General features: G+C 38.9%; 1 protein-coding gene across 3 annotated transcripts in view; it reads right to left on the bottom strand.

Moving 5' to 3' along the window:
• Window positions 1–256: 256 nt before the first annotated feature.
• Window positions 257–25,052, bottom strand: part of Rlb1 — a 144,114-nt gene continuing 119,318 nt past the window's right edge. For all 3 annotated transcript variants that reach the window (XM_067153273.2, XM_067153271.2, XM_067153270.2), the window contains exon 5: window positions 257–402. In XM_067153273.2, coding sequence (XP_067009374.2) covers window positions 302–402 — 101 coding nt within the window. In that variant the 3' untranslated portion in view covers window positions 257–301. The remainder of the gene's footprint in view (window positions 403–25,052) is intronic.

Below are 25,052 nucleotides of genomic sequence, written 5' to 3'. Positions count from 1 at the left end.
ACCGTTGATGTTTAGGAACAAAAATCCCGTTTATATTTATATTTGATCGACATTCGTACACAGAATTTCTCACAGTGTTGTTTGTTAGTTATTTGTTATTAAAAAACTGGAATAATGACCTGGAAACATTTAACTTTTGCTCATGCGAGTATTTAAAAGTGTTCTTTTATGAAGACCATCAGTGTTTGTCCATTGCTCTGAATCCCTTGGAGAGAGAGAGAGAGAGAGAGAGAGAGACACACACACACACTTCTAAGAATCATTATTTTATTATCACACAGACATTTAAAACAGCACAATATTAATCATCATCAAATTTTATTTTCTTGCCCTGGAAAGGAAGAATCTGAACTTCTTTGAGTTTCTTCTTTGCCTCCCAGGATGGGTGTAATACTTCGCGTTCTGCAACATAAATGCAATGAGTAATGAAGCGTAATAACAGTAACATATCAAATTACAGTAACAAATTACAAACAATGTTACTAATGAACCATTTCTAAATAGCAAATAAAAAGAAATGAACCTTGACAGCTTTACAAATAATACAGAATAGGCTTGACCCAACACCACACATTTCTGTTTTAAAATCCTGAACCGGCCAGTAACTACACTCACCCCTACTAGAGTAGAACGCCGTCGGGAAGGCAGTTTCGTATATTCGACTGCGCAGAGACAGAAGTATGAGGTGCGGTTCAGAGAAACGAAATACGAAATGCAGAGAGCATAACAGCACGAAAGTGCAAAGATTTTGTCATCCAGTTATATCTTGAATTCCAAAACGATGACCTATATTTTTCGTGGGCTTAAATGTTTCCTGAAAGTCTAAATTCATTTTTAACATCAAACCCCGAGAAATCTAAAATTTAAATTCATCGGCGTTTTTCCTCCACTTATCACATACATTTAACCTGGCACGCTGTCTCCTCTAAAACTTGGTTTCTCAAGCTTTTTCGCTCCCCTCCTAGCCATTCCTGGGATGGTGTTTCTACAAAAACAGACTGTCAGTCTGAATTTTCAACACAGTGATTTCATCCTGTTTTTGAATTGTTATCAAACTTAAAAAAAATAGTCTAAGAGGTTCGCAACCTCACTATTAGCACTTATTGTTTCGTTTCCGTCTGTTATCTTTTATTTTTTCTTAGGTTTAGCACATTTTTTGGATTCAACTATGTTTTATATTAATCCTTTGTTCATTGAATTTCTCTCAGCGAGTTATTTATTGCTCCATCTAGTGATACAAATATTGTACATTGTTACTGTTTTTATTTCCGTCTGTTCTTTGTGTTTTTCATTTGTTGCTTCATTATGTTTTCAGCACATTTTTAGCTTATATTATGTAGATTACTTTAACCCCCCTTTATTTCACTGAAGATGGCTTAAACGAGTCGAAGCATGTTTGGATTTTATTGCTCCATCTAATGATGGAATTTTGTTTTGTATTGAATTAAGAGGATACATTTAGTTTTTTCCTTTGTAAACATGGGCGCCCATATGGCAGTTTCTAGACGGGGGTCAGACCTGGGTGTACGTAGTAATTTTAATATTTTAGAAGATAAATGGCGATTTGTTAGTGGTGGACGGTACTGACGCTTTTACATAATACTGACTTTTAAATCATTTTCTTGAAAGGAAAACACGTGACTATACTAGATTTTTGCCTTTCCCTGAGTGTTAGAGGGAGGCCGCGGCCCCACCTTGCCCCCGGGTATGGGCGTCCTAGTAAAGTAAAAGCCGCCAATACGGAATGATTCTAATATCTTGTAACATTTTTTAAGGCTTTCGGAGACGCAGAGGTGCCGGAATTTAGTCCCGCAGGAGTTCTTTCACGTGCCAGTAAATCTACCGACAAGTATTTGAGCACCCTCAAATACCACTGGACTGAGTCAGGATCGAACCTGCCAAGTTGGGGTCAGAAGGACAACGCCTCAACCGTCTGAGCTACTCACCGCGGCCTAGTGTTGTGTAGATGTGTTACAAGTATCGCCATTATTGCTAGTGTTTATTATCGTGTTAAGAATTTCCATTGCCAGGGTATGCCTGCTTCACCACTCCAATGTTCTAAGTATATGACTGAGTGAGATCATCAAAAGACAGCGTGCTGGAGGCAGTCACGAGATGGTGATATCTTATTATAGAGGACACTTACATTGAGCAATTATGGACCTTTCCAACAATTTCTATATATATAATAAAAAAGTGTTATAATTACTAATTAAATTTTTCAGCGTCACGTTTACAGAATTACAAATATCCTTGTATTTAATCAGCTGTGTTCAATAATATTAACAATCCAACCGATATTGCCGCATTCTACGTCATTCTTAATTGCATATCTAGCTTAGCAAAATGCATATTTTAAAAAATCTTGCATAATTCGGTCATATTCTTATCCCACCTAGCAACCATCACTTCCTTCAGGCTAGTAACTTACACGATTTACTATTCTCTGTTGCCATTCAACCGCAGTGGTACGTGAAGTACGCGAACTTCTTCGTGATACCTGAGCTCTCTTGTGCTGCATTGGTGGACCTCGGTTATCTTCGAGATTCGTCTTGGCAACCTTTAACACACAAACTATGAATCGCCGTGAGACATCTGGTGTACACTTTACATACTCGTAGTGTTGTTGTTTACACAGGAAAGCCAAAATATAACATTCATGCTAGGAAAATGATTCGCATCGGAAATGTTGTACAATGTTATATAATGTATGTGTGAGGCAGTTGTTGGCTTAATAAAGGTTTAGAAAATTCCTATCGATCGATCTTACTATCGATTCAATTCAGATTTCATTTCCATTCAGTTGGCAGTATAACCGGAACCGGGAGAACTTCGTCCTTACTCCTCAACCCCGTAAAATCTGGTATCAAGAAAAGGTTCATGTACTGTAAAAGTTATGAAATTTATTTAGAAGGGTTATAGGGAGGTACAATGAGGGAAACGGGGTGGACTAGGGAGCGGTGTTAAGATACAGGGATCTGGAAGTCAAGTAGGGATGACAAAAATGTTAGTGTTGAACTGTACAAGTATTGTAAAGGAAAAGAAATAAGTAATTTTAAATATATAATAACCAGATATTGTAATAGGAGTATAACCATGGCTGAGAAATGATATAATGGATGCAGAAATTTCCTCACAGAACTGGAGGATGTATCGTACAGATAGGATAGGAATGGTAGGACAGGGAGTATTCAAAAAAAGTTAAAGATGACAAACATGAAATTCTAGGTGTAAGGCTCATCTCTAAAGACAATAGGCAACTTGATGTCTTTGGAGTGTACAGACCGGGAAAGGGTAGCGCTGACGCTGATTCGGAATTATTTAATAAGATAATCAGCTATGTGGCAAACGATATGGAAAGGATCGTGATTGTAATGGGTGATCTCAATTTACCAAATGTCAACTGGGAAGGTAATGCAAACGACAGGAAGCATGACCAACAAATGGCAAATAAGTTAATATGGGAAGGCCAGCTGATTCAGAAAGTGATGGAACCAACTAGAGGGAAGAATATTCTGGACGTGGTGCTGGTAAAAACCACATGAGCTCTATAGAGAAAACGAAGTAATAGATGGTATTAGTGATCACGAAACTGTTTTTGTCGTAATTAAAAAATATGTAATGGGAAGGTCTTAAAAGTACCGGTAGCACCATTAGGCAGTACCATATGGCTGATAAAACAGGCATAAGGGAGTTTTAAAAAAAGTAACTATGAGGTGGAAAACTGTAAATAAAATGTAAACAGACACTGGGATGGATTTAAAGCAATTGTAGAGAAATGTGAAAATAGGTTTGTACCTTCAAATGTGGTAAAGAATGGTATGGACTAACTATATTATAACAGAAGTAAAGAGATTAAGGAGGAGGAGCATTGGAAAGAAATAGGGTTAGAAATGGCTGTGGAAGTAAGGAGAAATTGAAGGAACTTACTAAGGAAATTTAATCTAGCAAAGAAGTCAGCTATGGGTAAAATGTATGTATGTTCAGTCTTCAGCCCTAAGGCTGGTTGGATCATCAACAGCTCCGCCATCAGCTGTCATAGATGGCCTAGGCATCAATGAAGAGGCGTACTAGGTAAATGAGGAATGAGGTAGTTTCCCGTTGCTTTCCTCACCAAGCCAGAAGTTGCTATTACATATCAGTCTCCCAAGCCCACTGAAATGCATGCACCAACTGACCCTATGAGCAACATTTTCACACCATTCATAGCAGGGACTGGCTGCAGAAGGAATAGCATTACTAGCATCGCTCATACCTCAGTCACTTTCATATTGTCAAAGCCAAGTATAAGACAGAGACAGATCAATGAAAGTAACAAAATTACTCTAGCCCACACCAGAAGACATAGTGCACTGTAAACACTAGGTCCTGCCAGCTAAGGCAAGGGTAAAATGATGACAGGCATAATTGACAGTCATACAAATTTTAGTGAAAAACGGAAAGGTATGTATAGGTACTTCAAGGCAGAAACAGGTTCAAAGAAGGACATTCTAGGAATCATTAATGAACAAGGGGAGCGTGTATGCGAGGATCTTCAGAATGCAGAAGTATGTAGTCAGCAGTATGTAAAGATTGTTGGTTACAAATATAATGTCCAGATAAAGGAGGTGACTATAACTAAAGAAGTATTAAAATTTACCTATGATAATGACATATATATATAAAAAATAAGAGTTTTGTCTGTACATTGCTCAGAATTTGAAAAGAATGGTATTTCTGTATCGGTCATGCCCAGAGTAAGAAGGAAATGCACTTTTTACTTTTCCGTAATTACTGTGTCTGTATGTATGTACACGCATCACTAGAAAACGGCTAAAGAGAATTTAATAAAAATCGGTATGTAAAGTCGAGGAGTAAGTCACTACAATCTAAGCTGTAAATAATTTTATTCACGCTGATAGAAATGGTAGTTTAGGCGAAGCCTAAAATTTAATTTTCAAATATTTATGTTATCAGTGGTCCTATCTTAATAAAAATTGGTATGCAAAGTCGGGGAATAAGTGGCTACAATCTAGGCTATAAATAATTTTATTCACGCTAAGTGAAATGGTAGTTTAGGAAGGCCTAAAATTTAATTCTTAATTATTTGCGTTATTAGTGGTCCTATCTCATTGAAAACTGGTATACAAAGTCGGAGAATGGGCTACTATAACCTAGGTTACAAATCTTTTTATTCACGCTGAATGAAACGGTAGTTTACGGGAAGGCCTAATATTTAATTCTTAAATATTTATATTATTAGTGGTCGTATCGATAAATACTACATAACCAAAGTTATATAGAATTAAATTTCCGACCATTTATGTCATACATTTTTACCGTACCGGCTATGATAACACAGTTATTCATGAAATTGTATTTTTGTTGCTAAGTCCATATCGATGCCGAGCCACGAGAAAATGGTTAACAGTATTTAATGAAAATCGGTATATAGAGTCGGGGAATAAGAAACTACAGTTTAAGCTATAAACAATTTTATTCATCCTGGATGAAATTGTAGTTTAGGGAAAGGCGCCTAAAATTTAATTTTTCAATATCTATGTTTTTGGTTCTATCGAAAAGTACTACATAGCAGAAAGTTTCAGAGAATACAATTTCCGATCATTTATGTTTTATTCACTTTTACCGTTCCGACTATGATGAGTTGTATTTCAGAGACGGAGGAAAACTAAATGTGAAGGCCTACAATATCGAAAAGCATAACATTGATCAACAATAACATTACATTGACCATTGTTTGTTGTGATGTTATTTGTCTCTTATGCTGCCTCTCAACTCCGGTAGATGGGATTACTGCTGCGTACCGACTGACTGAACTGACTGACCGTACTGACTGAATATTGGCGGGAAATAGCTGGGGAGTTAGAAAACTTTCTTCTTTAGCATGCCATTCCTCTGGTTCATACATTTTCTGATACAGCTGGTACGTAACACACTGGTTCTTCATAGTATTCCAGTTATTCGATCCCTACTCTGACGCGCTGTTTTGGTTGAGCAGTGTGCATATTTAAGGCAGAGGCTGACTTAGAAGTAGTAGATCAGTAGTAGTAGTACGGCCTGGTCTAGAATAACAATTTACCGGGCGAGTTGGCCGTGCGCGTAGAGGCGCGCGGCTGTGAGCTTGCATCCGGGAGATAGTAGGTTCGAATCCCACTATCGGCAGTCCTGAAGATGGTTTTCCGTGGTTTCCCATTTTCACACCAGGCAAATGCTGGGGCTGTACCTTAATTAAGGCCACGGCCGCTTCCTTCCAACTCCTAGGCCTTTCCTATCCCATCGTCGCCATAAGACCTACCTGTGTCGGTGCGACGTAAAGCCCCTAGCAAAAAAAAAAAAAAAAAACAATTTAGGCCTATTTCAAATTATAGAACCACAATTCACTGAATAACTCAAAATTCAACCCCTGAAAAGAGCCGTTTCTTAGGAAAAGCTTCTTCACCTTCACTTTTCTACATTCATTTAATTCCAAATCATCAGTGAAGAGAGGGTTTCTCCACTGGCTTGGAGGAAAAATTTGCCTCCACGTTAGGTAGATTTTTCCGCCGCCAGTGTAGTGAATAGATATTTTCCGACTCATCGGGTACTCCTAGGAAACATTAGTAAAAGGGTATTTTTTTACGCTGGGAGTCTCCACTATTCGACCCTCTCCCCGCCGAAAAAAGACGAAGAGTGTTCACGAATCACGGCTGTCTGCAGCTTGGTCATTCCAGCTCTGGAACTTTGGACTGTTAGATCGGCAGTGTAGTCCTGTTCGTTAAAAGTGAGAAAATGTATGGTGTTTCATTTGATCGAGTATTCCATACGAAAGCATTGCTTTTAATCGCGCCATTCCTCCTGACGTCATAATGAAAATCCGTATGTAAAGTCTGGGAATAAGTCGCTGCAATCTAGGCCATAAATAATCTTTTCAGGCTGAGAGAAACGGTAGTTTAGGGGAAGGCCTAAAATTTACTTCACCGAGCTCAATAGTTGCAGTCGCTTCAGTACGGCCAGTATCCAGTAATCGGGAGATTGTAGGTTCGAGCCCCACTGTCGGCAGCCCTGAGGATGGTTTTTCGTGGTTTCCCATTTTCACACCAGGCAAATGCTGAGGCTGTACCTTCATTAACGCCACGGATGCTTCTTTCCCATTCCTAGACCTTTCCTATTCCATCGTCGCCATAAGACCTATCTGTGTCGGTGCGACGTAAAGCAAATAGCAAAAATATATATATTATATCAATTCTCAAATATTTATGTTAGTGGTGGTCCTATCTTAATGAAAATCGGTATGTAAAGTCCGGGAATAAGTCGCTACAATGTAGGCCATAAATAATCTTATTCACGCCGAGAGAAATGGTAGTTTAGCGGATGGCCTAACATTTTATTCTCAAATATTGATGTTATTATTTGTGCTATATTAATGAAAATCGGTATGCAAAGTCGGGGAATAAGTCACTACAATCTAGGCCATGAATAATTTTATTTTGAGTGAAATGGCAGTTTAGGGGAAGGCCTAAAATTGAATAATCAAATATTTGTGTTATCAGTAGTCCTATTGACAAATAGTATGTAACTTATATATTATTAAATTTCCGATCATTTATGTCTTATACATTTTTACTGTACCGGCGATATTCATGAATTTGGATATTTAATTTTTTTTTGCTAACTACATTTCAGCGCCGCCACGAGAAAATGGGTTAACAGAATTTAATGAAAATAGCTATGCAAAGTCGAGGAATAAAGAACTACAGTCTACGCTATAATTAATTTTATATGACGCCTTAATATTACAGAGTCAAAAGGAAACAATGTGAAGGCCTACAATACAGAGAGTTAATAACATTGATCAACAATAACATTACTTTGACCATTGTTTGATGCGATGTGCTTTGTGTCTCTGTTGCCGCTCATCTCCGATAGATGGGATTACTACTGTAACCCAGTTTTTTAAAATTTGCTTTACGTCGCGCCGACAGAGATATGGCTCATGGCGACGAAGGGCTAGGAATGGGAAGAAAGCGCCCTGGCCTTAATTTCGTTACAGGGCTAGCATTTGCCTGGTGTGAAAATAGGAGACTACGGAAAACCATCTGCAGGGCTGTCGACACTGGGGTTCGAACCCACTACCATCCAGATGCAAGTTAACAGATGCGCGCCCCTAACCGCACGGCCAACTTGCCCGGTCGTACTGAAAATAACAGCCTGCCTGAATATTGGCGGGAAGTAGCTGGGGAGTTCGATAACTTTCTTCTTTAGCATGCCATTCCTCTGGCTCATAAATTTTCTGATACTTCTGATACGTGACAAACTGGTTCATTCGAGCTATTCAATCCGTACTCAGAGGCACTGATTGGAAAGGGCAGTGTGCATATTTAACGGAATAATGGCAGAGGAGTGTTCACGGCTGTCTGCGGTCTGGTCATTCCAGCACTGGAACTTTGGACTGTTGGATCGGCACCGTAGTACTGTTACAAGTGTTATTATTGTTTATATCCACTTATTCAATGCAAAGAGATCTTTTTAGAAATTAAATATTATTACAAAATGTTAAGGGACATGTTTCGCCCATATTAAGGGCATCATCAGCCTCAAACTCAAATCTATATGGTGAAAATCAGGATCCTGCTTGCTCTTACAAGTCATAAAAAGATGATATCATTGTAGGTGTCTGTCCAAACATACAAATTGTTAGAATGTCCTTGGCTAAAATTGCAGTATCAAGCTGCATGTCAAAAGTTCACACAATTATACTTTCTGGAGCGTTGAAAAACTTGTTGGGGTAGAGTAATAAACAGCTCAGTCTTTATAATGAAACAGAAATGTGCCTCCTTGAATACTCCTGTTAGAGGATCAGAAAAAGCAAAGCTGATAAACTGTCACAGATGCCAATTTCGTGTGTTGTGAAAAGACAACAGCCTTCTTAAGTGGCTGTTTAGCTGCCTATAGTCTATTTAACTGGCTGAAGGAGTGAAAGTCGAATGCGTTATGATAAGATAACTGTCTTCCTTAAGTAATTGTGGGAGTAAGGAAAAAGCATTCGGTTGTCTATAGATGTATTTATCTTGTTTGAAGGAGCGAAAGTCGAAGGTTTTTCGACACTGATAGAGTCTGTAACAAGAGGAGAGTGAATACTTAGGAAGGTATTTTTGAAGAGAATGTGGGTTTAAAAAATAAAACATGGAAAATGTATAAAACACCCTTTCGTCTGTACTCTATCAGCGTCGAAAAACCTTCGACTTTCGCTCCTTCAAACAAGATAAATACATCTATAGACAACCGAATGCTTTTTCCTTACTTCCACAATTACTTAAGGAAGACAGTTATCTTATCATAACGCATTCGACTTTCACTCCTTCAGCCAGTTAAATAGACTATAGGCAGCTGAACAGCCACTTAAGAAGGCTGTTGTCTTTTCACAACATACGAAATTGGCATCTGTGACAGTTTATCAGCTTTGCTTTTTCTGATCCTCTAACAGGAGTATTCAAGGAGGCACATTTCTGTTTCATTATAAAGACTGAGCTGTTTATTATTCTACCCCAACAAGTTTTTCAACGCTCCAGAAAGTATAATTGTGTGAACTTTTGACATGCAGCTTGATACTGCAATTTTAGCCAAGGACATTCTAACAATTTGTATGTTTGGACAGACACCTACAATGATATCATCTTTTTATGACTTGTAAGAGCAATCAGGATCCTGATTTTTCACCATACAGGTTTGAGTTTGAGGCTGATGATGCCCTTAATATGGGCGAAACATGTCCCTTAACATTTTGTAATAATATTTAATTTCTAAAAAGATCTCCTTGTATTGAATAGGTGGATATAAAAAATAATAACACTTGTAACATACTTTGTATTTACGTACATTTCAATACGGACCTAACATGAGAATTATAACGTGTACCGTAATACTGTTCGCTAAAAGTGAGAAAATGTGCGGTTTTTCATTTGATCGAGTATTGTATATGATAGCATTGCTTTTAATCGCTACATTCCTACTGACGACTTCAGGCAGGAAAACCACAAAGACAGTCTCTGTGAGAATCCCGTAGCGAAGCACGGGTACATCAGCTAGTTTACAATAAGATATAAAAGTTGAAAACTAGAAAAGCAGCTGGAATTGACAAGATTTCTGGGGATATACTAAAGGGATATAGTACCATATCTTAAGTACTTATTTGATTATTGTTTGCATGAAGGATGTATACCAAATGAATGGAGAGTTGTTATAGTAGCCCCTGTGTATGAAGAAAAAAGTGATAGGCATAAAACTGAAAATCACAGGCCAGTCAGTTTGACATGCATTGCATGCAAGCTTTGGGAAAGCATTCTTTCTGATTATATTAGACATGTTTGCAAAATTAATAACTGGTTCAATAGACGGCAGTTCGGTTTTAGAAAAGGTTGTTCCACTGAAGCTCAGCTTGTAGGATTCCAGCAAGCTACAGTAGATATCTTGGATTCAGGGGGTCAAATGGGGTGTGTCACGGTTGACCTGTCTAATACCAATACTAATGGACATTATACATTTTCCAGCTAACTCATTCCTTGTTGCCAGCGTTTCGCCCCCGTGTGCTAGTCTGGGCTCATCAGTTGGTACCTAGCACACCTACCAAGACGCATGGCCAGAGCATACCGTGGAGGCCACTGCGTAGGCTAACTGTAGCCACCGGCAGTGCCAATGCACTTTGAGAGACTTTGTCTCACTACCAAAAATTGATGCCTGCTTGGCCATCAGATTATACAGATGTTGATTTCCATAGGGAATCTGAAATATTTATTCTGAATGAGTAAATGTATAATACCAATACAAATGGTCCGTTATTGGACATTATACATTTTCCAGCTAACTCATTCCTTGTTGCCAGCGTTTCGCCCCCGTGTGCTAGGCTGGGCTCATCAGTTGGTACCTAGCACACCTACCAAGACGCATGGCCAGTGCATACCATGGAGGTCACTGCGTAGGCTAATTGTGGCCACCGGCAGTGCCAATGCACTTTGAGAGACTTTGTCTCACTACCAAAAATTGATGCCTGCTTGGCCATCAAGATGATACAGATGTTGATTCCCACAGGGAATCTGAAATATTTGTTCCGAATGAGTAAATTTATAATACCAATACAAATGGTCCATTATTGGACATTAGCTGAGTTAGCTGGAAGTTGTAAGCAATCTGGCAAACAAGGGTATCAACTGGCACTACATTCCACCTCGTTCACCCCCATTTGGAGGATTATGGGAAGCTGGCATCAAGTCAGTCAAATACCATTTGCATCGAGTTGTCAGAACCTCATTGTTAATATTTGAAGAGCTTAGTACTGTGCTCTCACAAACTGAAACCTGTTTAAATTCTCGTCCACTTACAGTCCTATCCTTAGATCCTGCTGACCCTCAAGCCTTAACTCCAGGTCATTTTCTTACCAGAAACGGTTTAAATTCCATACCTGAATTCAATCTGACTCTTGTACTTAGCAATAAACTTTCAGCATGGATGGGTTGCGGCAAATGGTGCAACACTTTTGGACCAGATGGCATAAGGAATACTTAACCCAACTACAAAACAGGCCAAAGTGGGCCTCCAAGCAATCCATTATACAACTTGGAGCAATGGTAATTATGAAGGAGGACAATTTACTCCCCACTTCAGTGGAGACCAGGTGTGGTCAAGGAACTTCACCCAGGTTCCGATGGACTTGTGCGAGTAGTCACCATAAAAACTGCTCATGTAAATTACAAGAGACCAATGGTGAAATTGTGTTCCCTTCCCATAGAGTACTGTTTTTTTTAAATGGCAATATGATTCCTTACAGTGTCAGCGAGACCGGGCGAGTTGGCTGTGCGCGTAGAGGCGCGCGGCTGTGAGCTTGCATCCGGGAGATAGTAGGTTCGAATCCCACTATCGGCAGCCCTGAAGATGGTTTTCCGTGGTTTCCCATTTTCACACCAGGCAAATGCTGGGGCTGTACCTTAATTAAGGCCATGGCCGCTTCCTTCCAACTCCTAGGCCTTTCCTATCCCATCGTCGCCATAAGACCTATCTGTGTCGGTGCGACGTAAAGCCCCTAGCAAAAAAAAAAAGTGTCAGCGAGTTGATTGGTGTATATGGCTGCATTTGTATTTATTTTGTACAGCCATTTAACAAGATGAACAATTCAAAAACTTTCATTGTGCAGGTGTGAACATAACTGAATGCATCAATCTGCACACCAGTGCACAGTTTTGTTTCACTTTATGTTAATTAATTAGTGATAGAAGTTCATTTAAGTGCAACATTTTTTTATGTATTTGTATTCTGATGACATTTTCGTATTTTTAGGTATGTTATTTTCACTGAAACTGTATTTTGTCTTGATTGAATGTAATCAACAGAGGGGAGAATGTTTCGTCCTCTTAGGAAATTTATACACAGCGCGCTCTTGTCCGCGTCTCATCTGAGTGACTAGAATGCATCTGGTTTCCGGCAGTTACAGGACAGACTTGATCAAGCGACATGTCTTCTAGACACGCACTCACGGCCACATGGTCTCAAACATCAATAGCCATCCAGGTATTTCATTTTACTCTTTAAGGTGTAAATAGTTTTTTGCATTTTGTTAATCATGAATAATTGAAATAAAAGTTTTATTACGTGTAATATTAGTAAATGACTCGGCCCTATGGTCTAACCACGTGCATAACCAAACCACAGTCCACTACCAGAGTAATAATCGCTGTTTAGTATTACAACATGTGTGCTACAGCATTCAGTTCGTCATTCCAACACCATCTCTCAAGAGAGAGAGAGAGAAAAAAAACATTCTTGGACATCTGAAGCGGGTAAGATCAGAAAACACGCATCTGCGAAGATCGGATAAGGAAGTTCTGCGTCATGCCAATGGCATCGAGCCGAGAGGGTGGAGGCGGGAAGGTTGTGCTTCAGAATAGGTTTGACTGCATTTTGTGGAAACAAGCCAGACCATTAGCATGCCATAAGTGAAGCCTAGTAAAACTTCCTTTTTGTGAGGGTTTAGGCCTATGACTGTATCTGGAGCAAAAGTATTTTTTCTCGCAATGTGAAAGTTAGTACAGAAAAGCGGTTTCTATGTCAAACAGCATGATGCGCGTGATAAACACAAGGGAATCGCAACTTCTAGTCGGAGAAAGTGGTAGTGAAAGACTTCTGCAGTGCCTCATTTAGAGCAAATATCACATTAGCAGCAATAAAAAATGATTCTTTCAAGAAGTTTCTGGAAAAGTGTATAAATCGGAACATTCCTGACGAGTCTACCCTCCGATAGGAGTACACGCATCGCTACTATGAAAAGACATGAGAAAAAATTCGCGACTATGATGCAGACAAGCCATTTTTTGTGTCTATTGGCGAAACAAGTGATGAAGTGAGCAGCTCCATTGCAAATGTGATTGTTAGTACGTTGGAGTATGACAAACCCGGGAAAATACTTCTCTCAATGTAAATGTAAAGCCAGCTGTTTGACAAAGGCCCCTTTCTGTTGTTGGCACAAGGAATAAGGCATGGCAATGTTCTGCTTTTTCTCACTGACGTGGCACCATACACAGTAAAGGCAGAAAAGGCAATTAATTACATTTTATCCAAAGTTGGTTCACGTAACCTGCCTCACGCACACTTTACACTGACTGAGTGAGGAAGTGGGATAAATTTTTCCAAATGCTAACAAACTAGTGTCCAATGTTAAGAAAGTTTTCTTAAAATCTCTGTCTTGACAGCGCCATTTTCGTGAGAATGCCTCTTAACATAGGTCTATTTCTAGCACCAGTTCTGGCACAGTGGGGTATTTGGTTAAGTGCTTCCATGTATTATTGCAATCATTTTGACGTGATTAAATCTATAATTAACAACTTGGATAGGAAAGATGCTGCTTTCATAACCATATTGCAAGATTTAATGGCCAAACCTCAGCTGAAGGGCAGTTTGGCATATTTTAACAATAACTTTCCTCATTTAGTGGCATCCTTAAACTATCTCGAAAAAACGTAATGAAAACATTCATTCAATACTCTCTATGGCAAGTGACGTACAGCAATTGGAACAATGTGAAGGTGCAACTGAAAGAGCCATCGGCAAAAAAAAAAAAAAAAAAAAAAAAAAAAAAAAAAAAAAAAAAAAAAAAAAAAAAAAAAAAAAGTGCTCAAACAAGACAAGGGAAACATTGAAAGGAGAACATTTTTATTTGAGCGATTTCGAAGAGGAATTTTCACCGCAAGATCTCACTTTCTTCAAGAATGCACCCTTAACATTCGTTGATGTAGAGAGAAGTTTCTCGATGTTTCACAACGGCCTTTCTAAAAGCTGATGATCCTTTACACCTGCGAACCTGGAGATGTCTATTTTGATATACTGTAATACAAACTGAGGTAGAGCAGGGGTGCAGCCATTTTTTCTGAATTGAGGAGCCAGCCCAAAAGTTTGAAGAGCCAGCAAGAATCCCACGAACCTGATACCTACAAATAATAGAGTAGCGCTACTGGGCGATGACCTCGGTATTACTTTTCTCATCTGCGTTTATTAAAACTTGAATAATAACAAAGGACATGCATAGAACCATTAAAATGTAACAGAGTACAGCAGATTCATTGTACTTTTGACTTCATGTGACTGTGAAGTAATTAGTTCTCAATTTTTCCACCGAAGGCTCTGCTGCTGTAACAGATAAGAGCCAACTGCTTTATGCACACCGACTGTCCACTATAGTTTGTTCTAAGTATCTCGTTCATGAATATGCATCTATGGTCCTTTCCAAGGAAAAAATCTCTTTGGTCTCACAGTTATTTATTTTCAAGAAGATAGTAAAGGTTTCAGCTTGTTCACTGATCTCACGTCATATGTCATAGGGCTTTTAGTTGCAAACTGATGGGTATTAGAAGAGAGAAAGTATAAGAATCTAAAACAATTTTTTCGGGGGAAGGCGAAACTTAGGCGCTAGTAGGAAAAGCACAGTCGCCGCGGCGACCTGGCGACCAGGATTTCTGCACCCCTGAGGTAAGGTTTCCGAATTCCAATTTTTTCTGTAGCCGCAGTGTGGTGATTCTGGTTATACGAATTTCTTTCGCCTGGGTGTCCTTTGTGAGTTTGCTGAATTCCTTCTAAGCGGCAAAAATCTTTCATTCTAAACTCTCGAAGTACCGGTACGTTTCTAACAAACACAGATTTTTGTAAAATTATCTGAAAGAAACAGCACTTCGTTCATAGATTTTCGAACTGTATGTTGCATATCACTGGAATTTTGTATTTTTAAATGTTAAATTCCTTCCCTTAATATGTAATTAGTTTTAAATTATAAATTATCAATTATTTTGGATCATATTTTTATATTTTCTCCTGTTTTTAGATTCTTTTTTGATATTTTTAGGCCTTTTTTCAGGTCACTTTTAGGCAATTTACAGTATAGGCCTTCAACTTCTGAGCGCTAAATATATTCAATCCATTAAACTTCCATGCCCCTTGAAATCCCAGGTCTACCAATATATGTCCCCCTTGCTTCCTCTCTTAGACGCACCTCTTTACAACTATTCTTACAGTCTATGAAAAAGACAAAGTGTTTGTGAATTTTCAAGACACTTATAGGGATAATTTATCCCACTGCGCTGTATGTGCCTGTATGCATAGTTTGTTTCCATCCAACTACAGTCACACATTTGAAGAACTTCAGCGTCAAAACTTCCATGAATCTAGAACTCTGCAGTGTTTCTTTGAGGCAGGTTATCTTAACTAATAAAATATCATTTTACACCTTGATGGAGAAAAACTTGTTATAAGGAGTTCTTGGAGGAATAATGCAAAACGATTGTTTATTATGAAAATAATATTCTTCTCTTTCAGCATTTGCCCCTCCTGATAGTGGGTTCCACTACATGGATTAGTTGTATTCACTTGGTTCTGTCCGGAGCCATGTCACAGTGGAGATTGGCGATATTCAGATCTCTGTGAAGAGCATTGGCCCACCGCTAATTTGGTAATCTCTTTGGTCTCCTACCAACTACTTCTAACGTGTAACCTGTCTTCGCGATAGTACCTGTCCCTGTCCATAGTGCGCCCTGGTGGGGGTGTGATAAGCGTCATGCAATTGTAAGTATTTATGGAGGAATATATATACCATTTTCAGAAGCGAGAAGATCGTACTTTATATAAGTACAGACCAGGCCGAGAGGATGTTGTGAAACCTACCCCAGACTGTTGTCTCCACTGAGATTAACAAACAGAATGAATAGCAGAATTAGAATTCTCAGAAATTGTGACGAAGGAGAATGAGCGAGGCTAAAAGTGTTGACAAAGTTTCGTATCCCCGGGCAGAATTGGTAGCGGCAACAACGCATCGGGTCATGCGGAAAATTCCGAGAAATGACGTAGGGGTATCTCCAAGTACTAGCGGGAGTTGAACGCGAGGTTGGCACTTGCAGAAAAAAATATGAGCCTTCCCGGTCCCGTGGTTTATGTGGACCAATAGTAAAATTCATCGACCAGTCGCAGGTACGCCAACTTCGTATTGTAAGAAGCACGAGAAACCTGAACTCCACGGATTAAATTTATAAAAGGAAGTGAGTTATAAATTCGGAATCAGGTGGAATTTAGAAGCATACCATATAATAAAACTTATTGAAAGTTAATAATTTAGGGAGATTGCATGGCGTAATTCTAAGAATTAATGAATGCTATCCGCTGATTGGCTGGAGGCAAGGGACGCCACAATATAGCGCGAAATCCCGAGGCGGAATACAGCAGCTAAACTCGCAATTATATCAATTACCAGCGAACGATAATAGTTGAGACTTGGTATAGAGCCTTTGAGAACATAATTACATCATTGGATCTCATATTTAAGCCACGGGCCGAACCGCAAATTGTATGAAGATATCGGGGCTGCACGTCTTATGATGACCTCCCATGAACTCGGAAGAGAGGGGATCCAAGTATAAATATGAGGTCGTGGACAAGGACTAAGTAACTTCTGACAAAGTGTTCGGGCTAATACCACTCCAGGGGTGCGCGTGTGTACTTACTCGTGGAGTAGGGTTCGAAGTATTACATTGTTACATAGTACAGTGATTCATGATGTGATGTAGCTCATATTACAGTCTTGAGCAGTATACTAGTATGAAGTGTTCCAATAGTTACAGGACTCAGTATAGCATAACTTACGGAGTGTGAGATTCTACCAACAGATTAGGAAGTACGTTACGTGAGAACGGTCACGAGTGTTCGATGTATTTCACCTAGTAAATAGTCGATGATAACTGATACCTGGTCAGCTACGCGAACGTGAAACGGGAAAATCGAGTGCGCGCCGGGCCGTTTGAATGTGATATCGAAGTGTCACCAGTTCCTTAGTGCCGGGGAAGGAATGAAGAATATGTGTATGAATTAGGCGGGCTAGATAAAGGCCAGAAGTGTAAAGTTTCAGTTCAATATTAGTGTGTGTAAATTTGTTAAAATGTTAAAATTTTAAATCTTGAAAATTAATATGTGTAAATCTGAAAAGTGCATTGGATTACTTCTTCAAGCTGGCATGAAAACCAGTAGGAAGCAGGGCTAAGACTGGACGGGGCCTGTGCTCCTCGTCCGGTTTAGCAGACTACAAAAAAAGAGATGAGTAACCTTTTAAGATATTTGTAGATTGCTATCGTTAGGGGGAGGAAATCATATTAATTTATCATGTAACTTGATTGTGAAACGAGCCGTTTCTGGCTCATGTAAATTCAGAGACAGACAAAGGGACAAATTAATATGTACATAATTAGATCAAGCACTCATCATAATTTTGATTATTAAATAGAGTAGAGTAGGGTTTATTTGTTCATTCAAGTGCTTGAGTTGTTTGATATGATATGGAGCACGTTTCACGTAAAGATAATGTTAATATCAGGGGCGGTGCGTGGTATTGTTGAAGGTTTGCACAACTCCCAATAATTTTACGCTTCATTTGTCGCCTTTTCTTCCAATTTTGCAGTTTAATAAACCTAACATGTACTCTAAAATGTGTTAAAACCAAGCACCTTTTGTCGTTCGATGTACTAATACTTCGTACGAACCATTAAACTCCGCCGTCTTCAGATCAAACTCAGGGGGTTGACTTTCCTACGCCAAACTCCCCAGCGCACAGCGCGCCGCTATTTAGTTTCAGCAGGGTCAAGCCTAAGCCTGTATACGATGTATAGCATCAGGTAGCAAGCCCGCCAGTATCGGTCCTAGGGAGTTGCATGTGACCAGCAAGTCCCCTATCGAAAAACAACTCCAAATGTCCCCCTTAGATTGCACCACTCTGCAGAGATGACTTCATCCCTGCTTTCTCTCCACTCGCAACGGTAATTTCTTTTCCACGCCACTAGGGTAAGGGTAAGCTGCACCGCACCATTCACAATGTTACCAACATTGGTACTTCAGGGGCAATCATAACCTTTTATTCAATCCCAAAATTTGTTTTGAGGATATACTTTCGGAGGAAACGTTTTCTCATCAGCATAACTTCATGTTATACATTTGCCAACCGTAAAACGAGCTTTGTGCCAACATTGTCACATGTTGGTAAACGGCTGGACTATTGCGACATGGAGATGTTGGTGTTAATGTACACGTTATGTATACATTTATCACGTGCAGGTCTTGGTGTGTTTTCCGGTGATTAAGTGTTTTGGTTCTAGATAATTTTTCTGTGCGTTATTAAAACTGATTGATTCTAAATTGTGAGTAACTGGGCGAGTTGGCCGTGCGCGTAGAGGCGCGCGGCTGTGAGCCTACATCCGGGAGATAGGTGGGTTCGAATCCCACTGTCGGCAGTCCTGAAGATGGTTTTCCGTGGTTTCCCATTTTCACACCAGGCAAATGCTGGGGCTGTACCTTAATTAAGACCACGGCCGCTTCCTTCCAACTCCTAGACCTATCCTATCGTCGCCATAAGACCTATCTGTGTCGGTGCGATGTAAAGCCCCTAGCAAAAAAAAAAAAAAAATGTGAGTAAGAGTTCGTCACAAAGCTGCCGGTGTTTGTGTAGTTTAGTTTCAACAAATAGTGTTTTGGACAAACTGAAACTACGCCATGAACTATCGTCCATCTATTTAGCACAAGAAAGCAAAGCAAAGTCACCTACGTACAGGCCATGAAGGCCCTTGTAGGAGTGGAAGGTAAAGGCTTCCACCATTGTTAACCTCGGCGCATGATGGGTAGAGTGGTTAGCTCTACGCCTGGCCACCTTTGCCCCTAGAAATTAACCTAGTACTCATTTTTGGTGTAGGCTGAGTGAACCTCAGGGCCATATGCACCTACCTCTGGAAGTAGAAATCTCGTTTCTTAAATTTTACGACTTCCTGACGCGGATTCGAATCCACGCCCTTCCAGGCGAACCGAGCACGCCTTTACCGCCTCGGCCAGACAGCCCCTATTTAGCACAATAATTCAGATCATTGTCGGGTCCTGTTAGTTTAGCAGAGTTTATAATAACCAACAACCTAGAGAGGACGTTCACTGAACTGAGTGCTTGAAACTGCTGAAGTTTAATTCTTACAATCCCTATGGCGTCTGTCGAAGCAGAAAGATGTTTTTCTACTTTGAATAAAATAAAAACTTCTTTAAGGAACTCTATGACCCAGGAAAGATTGTCGGCCTTGGCGATGCTTTCTATAGAAAGAGATCTGCTGATGGAAATCGCAGACTTCAATCAACGGGTGACTGACAAGTTTGCATCAATGTAATAACAGGAGGGCTAATTTTCTATTTAGGTGAGGTGAGAATAACTGTAGTTATACTCTTTATTTCCTGTGTTTTAATTGCTGGATATATTTCAATTGTAATATGAATGCAGTTCATTACATACGGATACTAGGGATTCTTGTTACTTCTATCAGATTCTCATTTAAAATTGCAACATTGAAAATTTTGGTGCAACACCCAGCCTCAGATACAACCAGCCGCCACTGATAATATTCATTTAGAAGTGCTTCTAAAGTGTATTTCCGTTATCGGAAATTTTATAGATATTAAGGCATGTTGTTAAGATAATCCAGAGGTAGGGTTGCCAAGTGATTTAAATTGTTGTGGGACGGAATGACGTCCATTGATTTGTTTGTAAATATCGCGAAGTTAGCCAGTGGACAAAATAATAATAATCGGTAGAAGTGTCGGAGTAATACGTTAATATTGGGTAATGTGTAAAGGCGTGTTTAATAATAATCTTTGAGAATAAAGGCACTGGCCTAGTTGATGGAATGATTGCAAATTAAAGTAATTTAAATGTGGAGATGACATGTGGCATGAATATTTTAATTTGGGCATTGAATCCGATTTTAACACTAACTGTTGATTTAACATTGTTGGACTCCATAATAATCATAAATAAATTTGGTAGAAACGAGATAGGCACTTTGATAATATGGTCACGCTATGTTTGAGGCCCAGAGTGATTTGAGCCAAAAGTTGAGATTTGGAGTTTTGTGGGACAGAAATCCGGCCCGAAATGAAAGCGAATTGTACTGATGTTGATGAAGAAATAGATGGATCTTAAGGCCTACATAGAGGTTGTATTTCTATACCGGTGATATGAGTGGCAGAAGAGAGTCCACGCACCGAGGGTTAATTAATGAAAATGTTTTGAAGAGTTCCGATGGATAAATGGACTTCAAAATGGAAAAGGAAGATACTGACGTCAGAAAAGTTGGATGGCGCAGCCACGCGGTAGAATTTTGAAGCTGCAACATAGTGACTGGTGAGATTTATCAAATACTTTAATACAGCAATACCGGACAGCTCTATCTCAACAGCATTGAGTGGAGTGCGAACAGCGACGGTGGTGACATCTAGCGTTTTGGTGTGAACTGCATACTTGTCTATGCTACAGTCAAGACCAACGGGAGAGGAATGCACTACACTCATTCGAAATGTTTTTGTTAAAATAATTGAATAATAATAATAATAATAATAATAATAATAATAATAATAATAATAATAATAATAATAATAATAATAATAATAATAATAATAATGGAATTTTAATATATGAAATGCCTCCTTCATAAACCTCCAAACGAGCATTATGTAAGCCGTGCCTTTCTCTGTCTTAAAAATTATAAAGCAGAATTTGTTTGAGGATCCACCCAGCCTCTGGGGGAAGTATTTAACAACTACTCTCTCCTCTTCTTTTTAGCCTTTTCTCAATTACCTAGCGCAGGATTTTGTATGGACGTAGCCTAGTTTTCCGGCCGAATGCCTTTCCTAACAGCAATCATATGTGGAGGGATATATACCGTACTCACTATCACGTGTTTTTGTGGTTGTTTTCTGTATGATGTGTTGTATATACTTGAAGATGCGTATGAATACGAACACAAATCCGTAGCCCTCGATCTACAGGAATTAACAGACGCGATTAAAATCTCAGACTCAGCCGGGAATTGTACCAGCGCCCTCTGAACCGAAGGCCAGTACGCTGACCATTCCGTGGTGGTGATTATTTTAAGAGGAAGTACAACTGGCCAGCCATCCTCTATTAACACTAATCAGAAGGGAAATGGAAGAGGTCCAACACACAATTCCTGCGGGACTAAGTTCCGGCACCTCGGCGTCTCCGTAAAAGTACTTAGTGGGACGTAAAATATATTATTATTATTATTTTCTTACAGTTAAAAAAAGGTGACTGGATTCGAAACTCATGTCCTTCAATTTTCAATTTCAAGACTACCACTATAACCATTACGCTACAGGCCCACAAGTTTCCGATTGTGAAATTTATGGTACTGTTTAACAATGTGGACCCTCAAGTTTGAGTATACTAGAGTTCCATATTTGTTAATATTATTGGTTTTAGGTCCCACTAACATTTCAGTAGAGTATTTGATTGATTTTCTTAATATAAGGAGCATAGAACGTAACCTCAACACAGATGGGAGGTCATTACTTTTTTTTTAATACTTGCGGTCCTTATCAGTTCCCTTGCCCATTATCTTGCTGGGCAATTTGTTCAGCGCATAACACTTTTCTTGGAATATAACTGCAATGTAAGATTGTTCAGTGACAAACACTGATACATTATAAACAACACGGCAGTGCGTACAGAATCATACAGATAGCAATATGTTATTGAAGAGTTGGTCACACCAAGCTGTGTAGGTAGCAGCACTATCAACTTTCTCGCTGAAAACAGCAAGCTGTCCCGTATTGTCATATTAAAGTATTTGGATTTATTTACATGGCGAAGCATTGACGTCGTGATGGAAACAGAAAGAAAATTGTCGAATTTGAGGAGGTACTGCTCTGTATACGGTTGTAAATCGTATAAAACGGATGCGAAATCTGTTCACTACTTTCCTGTACAAAAGGTTCAGAGAGAAAGATGAGTTTCCGCGCTGTCAATTGGAAAACGCGTTACGCGATATATGACAGTGTGCAGTCTGCATTCTCGTGAAGACGACTTCTTTCCACAGCGTAGGTATCGGTACTGTCTCTAATTTGTATTCACAAAGATTTAGCTACATCAAAAATACTGATAAACTTGTAGCCTAATACTTCTGTGCCGCACATAGAATGTAATCCGCTCTTTGTAAACTTCTTCATATGTGTAACAGCAGACAGTAAATTAACTATCTACATGTGAGTAATATCTTTAACTGGTAGTAATTAAGCGCTGCATTTAAATTGCCTATAAAATACTTCTAACAATGAAAGAAAATATGTAGTATTTTTCCATCATAAATTAACTTTTTTTTGCTATTTGTTTTACGTCACACCGACACAGATAGGTCTTATGGCGACGATGGGAAAGGAAAGGTCTAGGAATGGGAAGGAAGCGGCCGTGGCCTTAATTAAGGTACAGTCCCAGCATTTGCCTGGTGTGAAAATGGGAAACCACGGAAAACCACCTTCAGGGCTGCCGACAGTGGGGTTCGAACCCACTATCTCCCGGATGCGAGCTCACAGCTTCACGATCCTAACCGCACGGCCAACTCGCCCGGTCATCTTAAATTAGAAGCCATAACCTAATTATTTCGTAGAATTGGACAAACCAAGTATTCTTCAACCCCAAACAGCTGTGACTGTAGAGGTTATAGTACTCTTAAATTATAATTTTCCAACTTTGGTCTGCATATTCTGTAGGTAGTTATAATTTTTATACTTATTATTGTCGGTTCTAAGTTCTAAATTTTGTGCTGATGGTAAAAATGGAAGAACATTAAGTTAATGTGGCCTGTTCCAACACAAGCCTGTATAAAGCCTAGGATTTATTTGCTTTACAACATTTACTTAGTAGAATTATTATTTTCTTTCTTCCCCAAGATTACAGTTTACAAAACAGGTAACTCCCCCGTCACGTGGCTAAGGCTTTGGCATGGACCAAATCAACAAGAAATTACTCCATAACCTCTAATAGTGGAAAATTACAGTAGCTTAACTGTTAAGGTGAATCAGCGTGTCAACGGTAACATTTCTCTGACAAACCCGCTTTATATATACAGTTGCACTTCACATTTTCACCCCCTTGTTCAAGACAACATTAACTTTGTGCGGTTTTGAATCGATGTGGGATGATTGTAAACACAACGCTACAACACCAGTTTCATCTTCGGTTTCAAACTTTTTACCTACACATATCAAGTAATTACGCTAGAATATTTCTTTCCCTTCCACCAATGGACGCGTGAAATCTCCGACAACTCTCAACAGTTGCGCATACGACACCAAAGACATTTTGAATACTTAATAAATCCTACAGACGCACACCCGATCACTGTCGTGTTTACTTCCCGTCACTATCTCGCCGCCATAATGGAAACAGCTGACCGTAAGCTCCTCCCCCGTTTCGGACGTCAATAATTTAACACTTGCAGAGATTGGAGGTATTTGCTCAACTGCGAGGTGTTATGGGAATTGAGAATTGTCTTAGGAGCATATGGTCTCCATGAATTAACGACAGTACGAAAATAAGGTTGCGGGTTCGGACACTATTATGTCCCGACCGATGTGAATTCGGATCTTGGTGATTTCTATTTGGGCGAGAACGTATGTGACTAAATTATAAAGATGGGACATAAAAATATAAATTTTCAAACTACTATAATAATAATAATAATAATGATAATAATAATAATAATAATAATAATAATAATAATAATAATAATCCTAGGAAATCATAAATCAATTGCTTAGTGCCAAAGTAGGGCGAAATTGTAAAAGCTTAAGCATTAATCATGAATATCGCTAACGGTGGTGTAACACGTGAAATTAATTTACCATAATAATAATAATAATAATAATAATAATAATAATAATAATAATAATAAGTGAAGAATCAGAAGAAGAATTTTTATTTTTATTTATGGACACAATAATGATGGTGGGAAATGAATTGAAAAATATTGAAATTTTCAAACCACTTTAATAATAATATTTGAAGTATAAAAAAAAGGAAGCTACTTTTTAAAATTTCAGATGAGAATAATAAGAGCGAGAAGTTGAAGTATTAGAGCGAGGATGATTACGGGTTACGATAATCACGATCTCCACTATTAATAATAATGTTGATAATAATAACAATGATAATAATATATTTTTATTATTTTATTTTTTATTATTTCGGATGGTGATGATGAATGATACCCAAGTCAGCTGGCGAAATAACGTAATAATGTCACGTTGTTGTAAATAATAAGTTAAGTTAATATTTGTAATATGAAGGCAAATCCCTACATCTGGACCATTAGGTTAGAGTCTCTTTGTCGTTTTCTTCAACTAACGATTAGCATATCTTGGTTAGGAACCCGGGGAGAGTTTGTAGTTTCCCGGATTGGTCTCATCTCAATCAAAGTGGAGGCGATAACATGGTCCATGTGATCGCGCTCACTTAGCCAACAGGTAATTGGTCCATGACCAAATATGGTCATGGTGTTAACGAAGGTAAATATGATACCTTCAGATATCAACGGTTCCACCACCCAAATGGAAGGGAGGTCAAAAGTGATAAATATTATGTAATCATTTTCAGGAATAATTTGCCAAATTACTGGCAAATCAGGGGTCAACAGATTTTGTTGTGTGTAAAAATTATTTTGTTTACTTAAATAAAA

This window comes from Anabrus simplex, chromosome 1 (genome assembly GCF_040414725.1).
Source record: "Anabrus simplex isolate iqAnaSimp1 chromosome 1, ASM4041472v1, whole genome shotgun sequence".
In the NCBI taxonomy this organism is placed as follows: Eukaryota; Metazoa; Arthropoda; class Insecta; order Orthoptera; family Tettigoniidae; genus Anabrus; species Anabrus simplex.
This window is presented reverse-complemented; position numbering and strand designations above follow the sequence as displayed.